This window comes from Erpetoichthys calabaricus, chromosome 17, assembly GCF_900747795.2.
Source record: "Erpetoichthys calabaricus chromosome 17, fErpCal1.3, whole genome shotgun sequence".
Lineage (NCBI taxonomy): Eukaryota > Metazoa > Chordata > Cladistia > Polypteriformes > Polypteridae > Erpetoichthys > Erpetoichthys calabaricus.
The window spans coordinates 48,208,499-48,222,963 of NC_041410.2; the positions used below are offsets into that span (position 1 = coordinate 48,208,499).

Consider the following 14,465-nt stretch of genomic DNA (forward strand, 5'->3'; position numbering starts at 1 on the left):
TGCAAAGACATTATGTTTCATATATAACTTCTCATCAACACAGTCCTTCCAGTACTTTCAAGCTAGAAACTGCTAAATTTGAACCTGCTCAATTTTCCCCACCTTCCACCTTGTTTTGTTCCATAAGAATTATCAATCAGTCTTGAAGACTCAGATAGCATCTCTACAATTTATAAAAATATTTTAAAGTCTCTTGCGTTACTCTTCCAGAGTACATATGGGAAAGGATCTGTCGCTCAGTATTTCAGAAAAGGAGTGGAAGGCAACCAGGCACAGAATACACTAGAGCTCTATATGTGCAAATCATTTAGTCATTCAACTTAAAATCTTTTATCGAGCCCATTTATCTTGTTTAAAATTGTCCAAAATGTTTCCAGGATAACATTCAACCTGTTAATGTTGCAATCTAGCTCTAGCCTCACTTGGCCACATGTTCTGGGCATGCACCAAATTAACAACACTTTAGACATACATCTTTGCATGCCTAACAGACAGCCTTGGTGTCGCAATCACTCCTAACCCAGGCTGTGTTTGGTATACTGCCAGAGGGCCTTAAAGTGGAGAAGGACAAACAAACTTTAATTTCCTTTACTACTACTAGCTACTTGCACGTAGACTTATCTTGCTCAACTGGAAAAATCCCACCCTACCACTCTTAAATCAGTGGGTAACCGATGTTCTATACTACTTAAAACTGGAAAAAATCAAATTCTCACTTAGAGGATCTGTTGAAAACTTTTTAAAATTATAGTAGGATCTAATCAATAACATCTTAGAATAAGCTTCCATTTCTGGGAAAAGGATAGCCTTCTTTTCTATTTTCTTTTATAGAGTAACTGTTGTTACTGGGTCCTCTTTCTGTATCTTGGGTGGGGGTTGAATTTTGATTTGTTAAATTTGTCTTGACCTTATGGAATGTCATTTGTTTCTAATTCTTCTTCTTTCGGCTGCTCCTTTTAGGGGTTGCCACAGTGGATCATCTTCTTCCATATATTTCTATCCTCAGCATCTTGTTCTGTTACACCCATCACCTGCATGTCCTCTTTCACCACATCCATAAACCTTCGCTTAGGCCTTCCTCTTTTCCTCTTCCCTGGCAGCTCTATCCTTAGCATCCTTCTCCCAGTATACCCAGCATCTCTCCTCTGCACATGACCAAACCAAGGGAATCTCGCCTCTCTGACTTTTTCTCCCAACCATCCAACTTGAGCTGACCCTCTAATATACTAATTTCTAATCCTACCCATCCTCGTCACACCCAGTGCAAATCTTAGCATCTTTAACTCTGCTACCTCCAGCTCTGTCTCCTGCTTTCTGGTCAGTGCCACCGTCTCCAACCCATATAACATAGTTGGTCTTACTACCGTCCTATAGACCTTCCCTTTCACTCTTGCTGATACCGATCTGTCACAAATTATTCCTGACACTCTTCTCCACCCATTCCACCCTGCCTACACTCTCTTTTTCACCTCTCTTCCACAATCCCCATTACTCTGTACTGTTGATTCCAAGTATTTAAACTCATCCACCTTCGCCAACTCTACTCCCTGCATCCTCACCATTCCACTGACCTCCCTCTCATTTACACACATGTATTCTGTCTTGTTCCTATTGACCTTCATTCCTCTCCTCTGTAGAGCATATCTCCACCTCTCCAGGGTCTCCTCAACCTGCTCCTTACTATCGCTACTGATCACAATGTCATCAGCAAACATCATAGTCCACGGGGACTCCTGTCTAATCTCGTCTGTCAACCTGTCCGTCACCCTTGCAAATAAGAAAGGGCTCAGAGCCGATCCCTGATATAATCTCACCTCCACCTTGAAGGCATCTGTCACTCCTACCTCAGACCTCACCACTGTCACACTTTCCTTGTACTTATTCTTATTCTTAAGAATTCTTAACTCTTAGATACTTCTCTGCCACTCCCAACATCCTACATACAATACCACAATTCCTCTTGAGGCACCCTGTCGTATGCTTTCTTGAGGTCCACAAAAACGCAATGCAACTCCTTCTGGGTTTCTCTATACTTCTCCATCAACACCCTCAGAGGAAACATTTCATCTGTGGTGCTCTTTCTTGGCATGAAACCATACTGCTACTCACTAATCATCACCTCCCTTTTTCACCGAGATTCCACTAACATGACTGATGAAAAGCATGACTGATTCAGATTTCCCGTCCATCTTTTAAACACAATTTGACCATATCTCCCACCTCTCTGGAATATCCTCGACCTATCCTCTCTGTCATCAGCAAACATCATAGTCCACGGGTACTCCTGTCTAATCTCGTCTGTCAACCTGTCCATCACCATTGCAAATAAGGCAGGGCTCAGAGCTGATCTCTGATGTAATCCCACCTCCACCTTGAATGCATCCGTCATTCCTACCGCAGACCTCACCACTGTCACACTTCCTTCGTACATATCCTATACAACTCTTACGTACTTCTCTGCCACTCCCGACTTCCTCATACAATACCACAGTTCTTCTCGAGGCACCCTGTCATATGCTTTCTATGCTTTCTCCAGGTTCACAAAGACGCAATGCCACTCCTTCTGGCCTTCTCTAAACTTCTCCATCAACATCCTCAGAGCAAACATTGCATCTGTGGTGCTCTTTCTTGGCATGAAACCATACTGCTGCTCACTAATCATCACCTCACTTCTTAACCTAGCTTCCACTACTCTTTCCCATAACTTCATGCTGTGGCTTATCAATTTTATTCCCCTGTAGCTACTACAGTCCTGCACATCCCCTTTATTCTTAAATATCGGCACCAGTACACTTCTTCTCCACTCCTCAGGCATCCTCTCACTTTCCAAGATTCCATTAAACAATCTGGTTAAAACTCCACTGCCATCTCGACTAAACACCTCCATGCTTCCATAGGTATGTCATCTGGACCAATGGCCTTTCCAGTTTTCATCCTCTTCATAGCTGTTCTTACTTCCTCCTTGCTAATCCGTTGCACTTCCCGATTCACTATCTCCACATCATCCAACCTTTTCTCTCTCTCGTTCTCTTAATTCATCAGCCTCTCAAAGTACTCTTTCCATCTGCTCAACACACTCTCCTCACTTGTGAGTATGTTTCCATCTTTATCCTTTATCACCCTAACCTGTTGCACATCTTTCCCAGCTTGGTCCCTCTGTCTAGCCAATCGGTACAGGTCCTTTTCTCCCTCCTTAGTGTCCAACCTCTCATACAACTCATCACACGCCTTTTCTTTAGCCTTCACCACCTCTCTCTTCACCTTGCGCCTTATCTCCTTGTACTCTTGTCTACTTTCTGCATCTCTCGGACTGTGCCACTTCTTCTTTGCCATCCTCTTCCTCTGTATACTCTCCTGTATTTCCTCATTCCACCACCAGGTTTCTTTTTCCTCTTTCCAGATGTCACGCCAAGCACCCTTCTTGCTGTAGTTTCCCAACTGTCTGGTAATTCTTCACTACCACCCAGTGCCTGTCTCACCTCCTCCCTAAACTCAACCTTGCAGTCATCCTTTTTCAACTTCCACCATTTGATCCTTGGCTCTGCCCTCACTCTCTTCCTCTTCTTGATGTCCAACGTCATCCTACAGACCACCATCCTATGCTGCTTAACTACGCTTTCCCCTGCCACCACTTTGCAGTCTTCAGTCTCCTTCAGATCAACTCTTCTGCATAGGATGTAATCTACCTGTGTGCATCTACCTCCAGTCTTGTATGTAACCCTATATTCTTCCCTCTTCTTAAAATATGTATTCACCACAGCCATGTCCAGCCTTTTGGCAAAATCCACTATTCTCTGACCTTCATTCCTCTCCTTGACACCATACCTACCCATCACCTCCTCGTCTCCTCTGTTCCCTTCACCAACATGCCCATTGAAATCCGCTCCAATCACAACTTTCTCTCCCTTGGGTACACTGTTCATCACTTCATCCAACTCACTCCAAAAATCTTCTTTCTCACCCATTGCGCACCCAACTTGCGGTGCGTATGCACTAACAACATTCATCATCACATCTCCAATTTCCAGTTTCATAATCATTACTCTGCCTGACACTCTCTTCACCTCCAAAACACTCTTGACATAATGTTCCTTCAGAATAACTCCTACCCCATTTCTCCTCCCATCCACACCATGATAGAACAATTTGAATCCACCTCATAGCCACCTGGAATTACTCCCCTTCCATTTAGTCTCTTGCACGCACAATATATCAACCTTCCTTCTCTCCATCATATCTGCTAACTCTCTCCCCTTACCAGTCATACTGCCAGCATTCAAAGTTTCTACCCTCAGTTCCACTCTCTTTACTTTCCTCCTGCCTCCGGACATGTCTTCCCCCCTCTTCTTCTCCTTCTTCGGCCAACAGTAGCCCAATTTCCGCCAGATGCCCTTCCTGACGTAACCCTCCCCATTTATCCGAGCTTGGGACCAGCACGAAGAAACACACTGGTTTGTGCCTCCCCTGTGGCTGGGTTTATCTGTTTCTAATTATTCTTTTTTGGGGTTTTAGAGAAAAGTGGCTGTTTAGTTCAAACGCTCGATCTCAAGTGGACATGTTTCCTTTCAGTGCTCTGCTCTGATTTTTGAGAAGAATTTATTTAACTTTATTTCATCAAAAATGCATGCATTTTGCCAGTTGTGAAAATATGACTAGATGATTTGACATGTCTGTTATATGACACAAGTAATACAAGATTTTTGTATGGACTTGATATTGTTTGATTTGCTCCAGTGGTGGTCTCCATAGATGCACATTCTGTCAGAAAGTCCTTCTTCATTGGATCATGAGATTGTTTTTTTCTCACCCATCACTACAAACCACAAGGTGTAAGTAACATATAAAAATATAATTTTTGACTGGAGTACAGTAATCCCTCACTTATCGCGGGAGGTAGGTTCCAAGGCCGACCGCGATAACTGAATTTCCGCGAAGTAGGGACACCATATTTATTTAATTATTTAACGTGTATTTGGACGTTTTTAAACCCTCCCTGTATTGTTTACAACCCACCCTTTACTCTATTAATAACAGGGACAACTGCTAAGCAATATGAAATCGGTAGATAAGTTTACACTTACTGTATAGCGAAGTACACGTAGCTATATATGACGTGATGATGGTGATGAATATGCTGCGCAGTAAAAATGATGACGATGAAGGTGATAATCCCCTGAATGCAGTAGCAAGAGCACGTTAATGCTGAATGAGTGACTTGAGACTTCCTGGTTAATGCAGCACTCCGTCGCTGAGCTAATCAGCAGCACACAGGAACTTAACTGCGTGCTCTGATTGGGTAGCTTCTCAGCCATCCGTCAATAGCATCTCTTGTATGAAATCAACTGGGCAAACCAACTGAGGAAGCAAATACCAGAAGTAAAAAGACCCAATGTCCGCAGAAACCCGCGAAGCAGCAAAAAATCCGCGCTATATATTTAGATATGCTTACATATAAAATCCGCGAAGTCGTGAATCCGCGAAAAGTGAACCGCGAAGTAGCGAGGGATTACTGTATTCCTTTTACCATACCATAAGTCTATTATAAGCTGTAAGTTACTACTACAGCTGTGCTTGATTGCCATTTATTATGACCATCTCTAAGTCAAAGATCAGCTAACAACAGGAAATACAAAAAACTTCAACACAGTGGGTAGCACAGTTACATCATGGATACAGCATCTGGGGTTTGAATCCTTTGACAAGTAGTTTTACTTATGGAGTTCACAAATGTCTGCGTAGGTTTCCCTGTGGGTGCTGCAGTTTCCTTCCACATTCTGAAAGACATCATCCAGGTTAGGGTTAGAGACCATAATGGTACAAGCTAGAGTCATTAGAAGATTAAACTGATATAGCACTTTTTATCAATCTTTTCACATCAATTCAGTTTTTTGAATTGGTGGACTGAAAATCGATTTTCAGGAGCCTAAAGTAGTTGACAAATCTCCAAGTTCATAAGTATGTTACATGATTTTCTCAACAAGTGAAAAGTGATATTGCTAAGTATCAGTACCTTTACACATACTATCAGCACACATCCAAAAATAATCTATCAAAAAAGCATTTGTCTAAGAAAAACTAAAAGAAATACACACCTACACAAAAACCTTTATTAGTTTTTGTGCCTAATCAGGGTTTAATGCCTAACAATTTAAGGCAGAACAAATTGTGGTATTTTGAAATATTCAATTCCTGGAGAGGGATATGACAAGAAAAAAAGTTGAGAACCCCATCCTAGAGATACCAAAAACATTTGAGCACATGCATATGTTTAAATATTCTACTGTAGTTAAGCATTTAATTTAATTTTGATAGGTCTACTGTTAATCCCAAATGAACAGGTACCAAGATCTAAGATCATGCTCTACTTCACAACATTAGGTTTACATTAGTGGGGAGCCCTGAGCAGATGGTATATGTTTTGGGGAACATAGCTTAAAAAACTGTGGGAATCTCTGCAAGAAACTGTTTACATTTATGCAAATGATACCCGTATTAAATGTTACATTGTAAGATAAGAAAACATGTTTAGAACAAAGAAATTATACTTTGTTTTGTTAGTCTTAAAAGTTTCACTTAAATGTTTTTTAGTTATGCTTTTTATTTTCAGCCACCTCAGTGACTCCCCTGTGAGTGTTTATGCCTAGCTTGTAACATATTGCTTTTTTCTGTACTGTCAATATGTTTGCCACTGTTCAGTGCATACAGTGTCCTAAACAGATTTTTTTGTTACAATAGAAAGCTGAAAGCAGCTGGATATTTTCTGTTGTGCTGTATTTGCCATTTGAATTGTTTGCATAGAAAAAAATTTAATTAGCAAATTTTAGTTTAGATCTTTTAACATTTACTGTTTCCTAGTATGACTTTCTCATCCATATGAGAATTTTTAATACATTTGAATATGCAATGCAGTTTGAATATTTGAAATTGAAGTGACCTTTTTGAATTTCTGTAGTCATCATCATAGTAAGTAATCCACATTACTTAGTTAACGACTTTTTATTTTTGTCAGATTTTATGTATAGTAACAGCTTACACGTTTTTATATTGATAGCTTCTGTTTTCATCAAATTTAAAGTGCCGTTTGAAGCCTATGATGGTCTAGCATTTCCTTCCTCTTCCTTTCAATTGGAGGGACCATTGGGGGTTTGTGTGGCTGTACGTGTATATGTTGAACTCCAGGGTATAGGGTGAATTGCACTTAAACGCAGATTTTAAGCTATTTTGGATGTGAATTTTTTTATTCTTTACTCTCAAAAACAAATGTTATCAAAGAAAAGGTGTAAGAAAAAAAAAAACTTCACAGCTGAGGTTTGGGGATTTTGTTGTAGAGGAAAACAAGGTGAAACTTTTATGATTGGTAAAACAAATTGTGCTGTTTTTGTTTACAGCTACTTAACTCTGGGTGCTGCCATAGTTTTGAAAATGTGTTGTCACAGCCAGTCTATCTTTAATGTAAATTGAGCTATAGTTTGATTCACAAATAAAACAGCTGAGAGTACAGAATGTTATATTGAGTACTTCATTAATATTGATTTAGCAGATGCCTTTATCCAGGTGGATTTGCAAAAGGCAAAAATGCATAAAAGAAATTTAAATGAATAATAGTAAAATAAATCACACTGAAACACTTTGTAAAATAGAGCACAAGAAGCTTAGATTAGCCAAGATTAGGTTAAGACTAGCAATCTACCAAAGAGACAGCTGGTTATTAGTTGATGATGTCAAGACCAAGTAAATCCAAAAATTGGGCAAAGTGTAGACGTCATGAGAAGTTCCAAGATGTTTGTGAAGGAGCATGCTTTTTACCTCGTTTGTCCGGAAATTGTAGACTTCACACATGTTCTTATTAAAATGAAAAAAAAAACAACAAAAGAACTTGTGGCTTTCCATATGCTGTATTCCTCTGTGTTTTAACCAGGCAATGTTTGCAGAACACGTATAGCCCCTTATGGTAACATCTGTATATATCCTCCAGGATGTTTAATTCTTATGTAAATTTGTTCAAATACATAAGTATTTTTAATAGAAGATATTGAATCTCAGTTGTACGCTATCATGATAGGCACACTACCAATGTAACTGGAAAGATCAATTTAACTTTACTGTATTTGAAGATAAAATTCATTGTTTTTTTTTTTTTTTTGGAGATTAAAAGCAAAATCTCATTTGACTACAGAGAGTTTTATTAAATGAGAGATGAGCAATTTTATGTTGTAAGTAATTATTTAATAATCACAAAAGTGATTGATTGTAATCACCGTGATAACCCTAGACAACAAGTGATTTTTTGGCAATCTAGCCTAAAATTTAATCTTAAGGATTTGTTAATTGTTAGCAGTTTTTAATTTACTCTGTATTTCCAAATTAAAGTCCCCACCTGCCTCACTTGTCTGTCTACCACCAATGCCCCACCTTGAAAGACATAGTCTACTCTGTTTCATTCTTGTTATGTGTTGGGTACCCTAGTTAAGTAACCCTACCAATATGCTGTGCTATAGCTATGATAGGTAAGTGTGGACTCTGCTCCTCGCTCCTACTTGATTAAAGCATATTAACTCCTTAGTGTACGCAAGTGCCTTTATTTTGCATTGTTAATTATGTTCTATTCTTTTTGTATGTGTAATATTCTTATACCATTCTTTTTTTTTTCTATTTCAATCTGACTTTGTATTTATTGTTGAGGGCAAGCATGATCCTATTGGTAGGAATTGGCTAAAGTAATTAGTTTGAGTGGCATTGATTTTTGAGTGTGTGTTGTGGAAAATACATTTTTCTTTTTAGGATTTTTTTTAAACTATATTAATATTGGTTTAGCTCTGCAATATTTATTTAAAACATGTACAGAAAAAGATTGATCTATTTTCAATTAGTATACATCACAGTTAGGCTCACAGTGCTGATTTATGGAACAATTTGTGCTGCGTTTTATTAAGAAATGAAAGTTGTTACAAGTAAGGTTGTCATAATATCAAACTTTCAAACTTGGATGCAATTTTAAGAAAATTACTGAAGATCGATACCATTTTCAATACCCGATACATCCATCCATCCATTTTCCAACCCGCTGAATCCAAACACAGGGTTACGGGGGTCTGCTGGAGCCAATCCCAGTCAACATAGGGCGCAAGGCAGGGGAACCAATCTCGGGCAGGGCACCAACCCACCGCAGGACACACCCACCCATACACCAAGCACACACTCGGGCCAATTTAAATGTAACTCAATAAAAATATTTTTAAATGAATTGCAGTTCTATATGCAATAGAATCATTAAATTGATGGAAACAACAGAAATTTTAGTCAATAAAGCATACCAATAATTTACTACGGTTGACTACAACAACACAGGGCTGTCATCAAACACAAAAAAAAAAAAAAATCATCTTTAAGCTAAGCAGCTCTTTCCGTAATACGGCTCAAAGAAAAGTGCACTGTGCTTCTGCATTCTCAGAGACCTAATCCATGAAGCGGCACCATGCCAACCAAATCCAATCAACTTTAATTTTACGCGCAATCCCACAGTTCAATTTCTATTGTAATACATTAAGTATGTGAACACACTGACCACTGTTTATGCAATTGAGCACTGAAAAGTTGTAGTACCTTACATTATACATTAAATGTGATTTTTAAAATTGTACATAGCAAAATAAAAAAAGCAACATGCTACGGCAACAAAGTTTGCGGTGAGGGTTTAAACTTCCAGGGAGTGACAGAACCCTAGTGCTAAAGATGGTTGCCTGTAAATGACAGTAAAATGAAACTGGCCCACAGGAAAAAAATAATTGCAGTCCCCTCCTAAAACATTTTTTAATGTCAGGTAAATGTTTAATTCTTTGTTATTGAAAAACACCAAACGTTGCATTCCTACTTGCAATTTACAGGCTTATAACTGACTAATGTTTCTGTAATTAAGAAGTAAGACATAAGAAATAGGACTGCAACTCAAGCTAGGCCCACTGATAGCCTGTAGTGCTAAACTGTCAAAAGTCAGAACAAACTGAAAGGGTTTTGAAAATATAGGCTGTAAAATTGATACCATGAAAAATTATTATTGAAACTGGTTTTAAAATATTACAGCAGCTGGTGATTATGCTTTTATAGGTGGAGTACGTTTATGTTCTCTTTGCAGTTTAAGCCTTTTGGGCTTCCATTCGAAATAAATTTTCTCAAGTGAGATTGGTTACCACATTAAACATTTTGTTATGTTTTATTTGGAAAAGGTCAGGTTTCACTCCTTCTGATCACCTGGATTTGTATAAGAGTGGAATAGACTGGAGTTAAGCTTTGTTGTCAATGCTTGGTAGAATAAGTTATACTTATTTCTGTAATGGCTTCCTTAACAAATGAATATATTTTAATTAAATTAATGGAATAACAAATTAATTAATTGTTGAGGCCTGCTAATGTGAGGTGCATCTATTCAAATAAAACGCAGACTTCAACTGCAGAGTGGTATGGTTTACTTTGTAAAATAAGATAATTCCTCCTTCTGATATTTGAAGTGCTTGTTGGTACATTTTTCATTGAATCAATGCTTGTGTAGGTTATCTCTTTGACTTACTAGGGGGCCCCCTGCTCACTTTGCTTGCCAATCCCTTTTCCTCCCCACCAGCACTATGCGCTGTTGTGAAGACGGGTGCTGAATGCACCCCAAGGAGACGTGGCCACTCCTCCGAAACGGTGATACATTGGGAAACAAGTAACAGTTGTTTTTCTTTACCTCCTCTTTGCTCGATCAGCTGCTGGCTTGCTGCTGCTGCGACGTGTTTTGCATTTTGTGCAGCGATTCAAACATTTAAAATCCTGTACAGAACCTGAATATTCAATCTCTTTTCGCTGTTGCATTATTTCACCGAGTAATATTTTCAGTTTGTTTGCGCTAATGCGATCTTTACTGTAATTTTTTGAGACATTTTTTGAAATTTTGCTACTTCCCCATTAACTCTAACCTGCTCTGCCTGTGTAGCACGGGACTTGCTTCCAAAGGTTGAAAGTGTGACGTGACTTTGTCTGTCTCTCGGGAAGTGAAAGTGTCTCTCTTCAAAAGATCACGTCATATTGCAGGAAAAAAAGTCTTGTATCGTTGCAAGAATTTTTTTTTTTATAATAGAGAGAGATGTTAAATTTCTTTTTTAGTTTTTGGTTAACAAACCATTGCAGTAATACATTACATCATAATTGGTATTCTTTTTTATATATCTAAACTGTTCACCTTCCCATTCACCCCATTAAAATGTGATATTAATTATGATTATGTATTTTACAGGTTCCAGGAGTGGCTCAAAGTTCTGGCAGTCATGCTCATTCCCCAGGGACATCAGTTCATAATGCCGCTCATCATCACACTCCAACTATGCCAGCACACAGTGGACCGGTGGTACAGCAAAACCACCCTCATCCATCAGCACCCACTGCCTCTGCCCAGGGTCAGCAGCAGTTTCAGAGGCTTAAAGTATGTTTGTTTTTTTGTTTGTTTTTTTTCTTCTTTTTCTGTTTAGAAACATAAGGTTCAAGACAGAATTAAATGTGAATACAAGTTATATTTCATAATGTTAGTTTACATTAAAAATAATTTATTCTATTAAAAAGATTGTGCATCTGCAGAAAGCATTGTTGCTTATATTTGTGTGTAATGAAGTATCTAGCATTTCTGCTGACTGTTATGAACAAAATGCCATTTTCTAGAAATGTAGTTATTATATGATTATATTAGGAAATTATAAATGTATTGTAACAGTGTAATTTATCTACTCTTTTATCATTATAGCAAAATGATGCTTTTTGTCAATTATGACCAGTTTATCATGCACCTTGCTTGTTTTTAATAATGGTGATATTGTTGGACAAGCTTACATCATAAATTAAGACTTAATATTTGTATGTGGTGAAATTAGTCTAAAGACCCCTCACTCTGCTGCATCTGTTGTTCTGTTTATCTGCATATATTTCACTACATCACCTAATTTACTAGTGCTGTGTCTCGTTTCTTGCATTTGCTAAGTGAAAAGCAGTTATACATTAAGACACACCTGAATGCATCTCAGCCATGGACAAGCTATCCAGTAGTATCGTTTATTGGATGTCCGCAGACTTTCTGTTGATAATGTCAATAGAAAGGGTCTAGTGCTACTCAGTAACCTAACTTGTATTCCATTTCTGATGCTGATAATTGTTTTTATCTTCCTCCATTACCAGCTTTGGAGACATTTCTGATCATGTGTCAAAAATTTGCTCTCATCTTTCTACCTCAAATGCAGAAATTGCATATGGGGTCTTAGCTAAATTTCACCTAGACAGCTATGACTTCTCACTGCTTTTTCAACAAGGGTTAATAATGGATACTTAACTCACCTGGGGCTTCAGTTTTTTGTTCAGACGTGATCTATGCTTGTTTAGATAGTCTTGCTTGAATCATACTTAAAATAGCAGCATTTGTCATTCATGTCTTTCCTCCTCTCAAGTTTCTTTTAGTGACTCATGAACTAAAGTGAATGTGCACATTTGATTAGTTTCTAAATATATAAAAATGTAATGATAAATATGTAAAAATAAAATATAGCTTATCATGAACTTTTTGTGGAATATTACACTGCCAAATACTGTTTAGACAGCCAGTAGAACAATTAATAATTTAGTAGTTTGACACCTTTACAGATACATTGAAAAATTTTATTGCATTCTTTATTTGTAGGTTGAAGATGCCTTGTCCTATCTAGACCAGGTGAAGTTACAGTTTGGTAGTCAGCCACAGGTGTATAATGATTTCCTTGATATTATGAAAGAATTTAAGTCACAAAGGTATGTATTTAATGTTATTTTGAAAACCTTGTTATAGAACAGAAGACATTTTAGAATAACCTTCATATTGTTTTTATATTTCCATCTTATGTGAATATTTTGTTGAATTATGATGTTAATTTTTTGCATGTATGTAAATAAGTCTTTATTTGAAGGCCTTTTAAAACCTGTGTTCTCTGAGCAGCATTTCAAACAAGCAAAGGTTTACACATCAAAATACAAAAAGCCTTTAGTAATTTCCAAAAAAAAAAAAACTAAACTAAAAACCTCCTCATTTCAACCATACACGCTTTCTGCACGTATTCTGTTCTGTCACAGAGGCTGGAGCCTTTTCAGGTAGCATTCGGCATAAGACAGGATTCAACATGGAACGTGATTACAGTTTACTCAGGGCAAATGCACCCACACACTCCCATTGCGGCAATTAATTGTTAGTTATCCTGTCATATATATCTTACCTGGAAATTTGAAGTACATTGATGAAACCTAACACATACTCTGGGGAAAATGGACATACTGCACAGGCAGCGACCAAGAGAATTGTAACTTCAGAATTCATAATTGCAAGCCAATATTTGATTGTGTACTATTCAGTACTCATTTAAGCAAGTGTCACAGGTTGTTTAAAAATGTTACCTGTGTGAAAAATTAATTTAATCTCTTTATAAATAATGATATACCTAATATTTTTGAGAATTGCTTAAAATTTATTCATTGAATTTGTAATCTCATTTGTTTTTCACTGAGTGTTTACAGACTTTTAAGAAAAATGTTTATTTATTTATTTCTTTTCACTGGCACTGTTTGTCTGCTATTCAGACTTTTTTTTGCCTGTAATAAGTATATACCCCAAAAGGTAGACTGAGAAAAAAAACAGTTGAACAAAGCATCAAAAATAAAGCAGACTCCACACTATATGTGGACAGTTAATCAAAGGGTGATTTGAGATATTGTCCAGTAGCGATCAGTGAACCATGTAGAGTTTGCTTCACCATGAATTTGGCGAGATCACGGAAATGTTTGGGAACTTTGCAGTATTCCGCAAAATGCATTGAAGTCATTTGAGAAAGGAGGAACTGAAGTAGTTTTGAGTAGCTTATAATGGTGTTTTATTTGTCCTTGAAAGCTAGGGAAGTATCTTGACAACTATACTAGACTGATTATTGTGACAATAAATGTGATCTGAGCTGTAAAGCCGGGTTTGCACTTAACGCGACGCATGCTGCAGTGGACGCTTCTGCTACGCAAGCGTTGTAGTGTTTATACTTGCGCGTGTACTTTGCGTACATCTGGAGGAATCCACCAAGTGGCAGTGTGAGATGTTATCACGGTGAGAACATGTTCGGCTACACTGTGTTGTGAATTGCCTGGAACACCCATTAAATTCTGATGACACCTTACTGCAATATCTCTGAAAAGAATGTTTATTGTTTAAATCCAGAGATGTGTCCATTCCAGCAAGCATTGGGCACGAGTGAGAAACAATCCCTGGACAAGGCCTCAGCTCATCGCAAGGTGAATACAAACACACACATACACTAGCGTCATTTTAGCGGCACCAAATCCCCAAATCTGCATATCTTTGGAAGGAAACTGGAGCACACTGAGGAAACCCAGCAGAAAAACATGTAAACTCCAGGCAGGGAATATCAGCGACGTGACTC

The 14,465-nt window shown here is 38.0% G+C and overlaps 2 protein-coding genes across 4 annotated transcripts in view; one reads left to right on the forward strand and one right to left on the reverse strand.

The window, feature by feature from the left end:
- ubl7a (ubiquitin-like 7a (bone marrow stromal cell-derived)) overlaps positions 1 to 14,465 on the reverse strand; it is a 1,205,533-nt gene that overhangs the window by 1,075,882 nt on the left and 115,186 nt on the right. The gene's annotated exons all lie outside the window — the stretch shown is intronic.
- Positions 1 to 14,465, forward strand: part of sin3aa (SIN3 transcription regulator family member Aa) — a 131,320-nt gene that overhangs the window by 54,537 nt on the left and 62,318 nt on the right. For all 3 annotated transcript variants that reach the window (XM_051920791.1, XM_051920792.1, XM_028823851.2), the window contains 2 exons: positions 11,270 to 11,455; positions 12,695 to 12,801. In XM_051920791.1, coding sequence (XP_051776751.1) covers positions 11,270 to 11,455; positions 12,695 to 12,801 — 293 coding nt within the window. The remainder of the gene's footprint in view (positions 1 to 11,269; positions 11,456 to 12,694; positions 12,802 to 14,465) is intronic.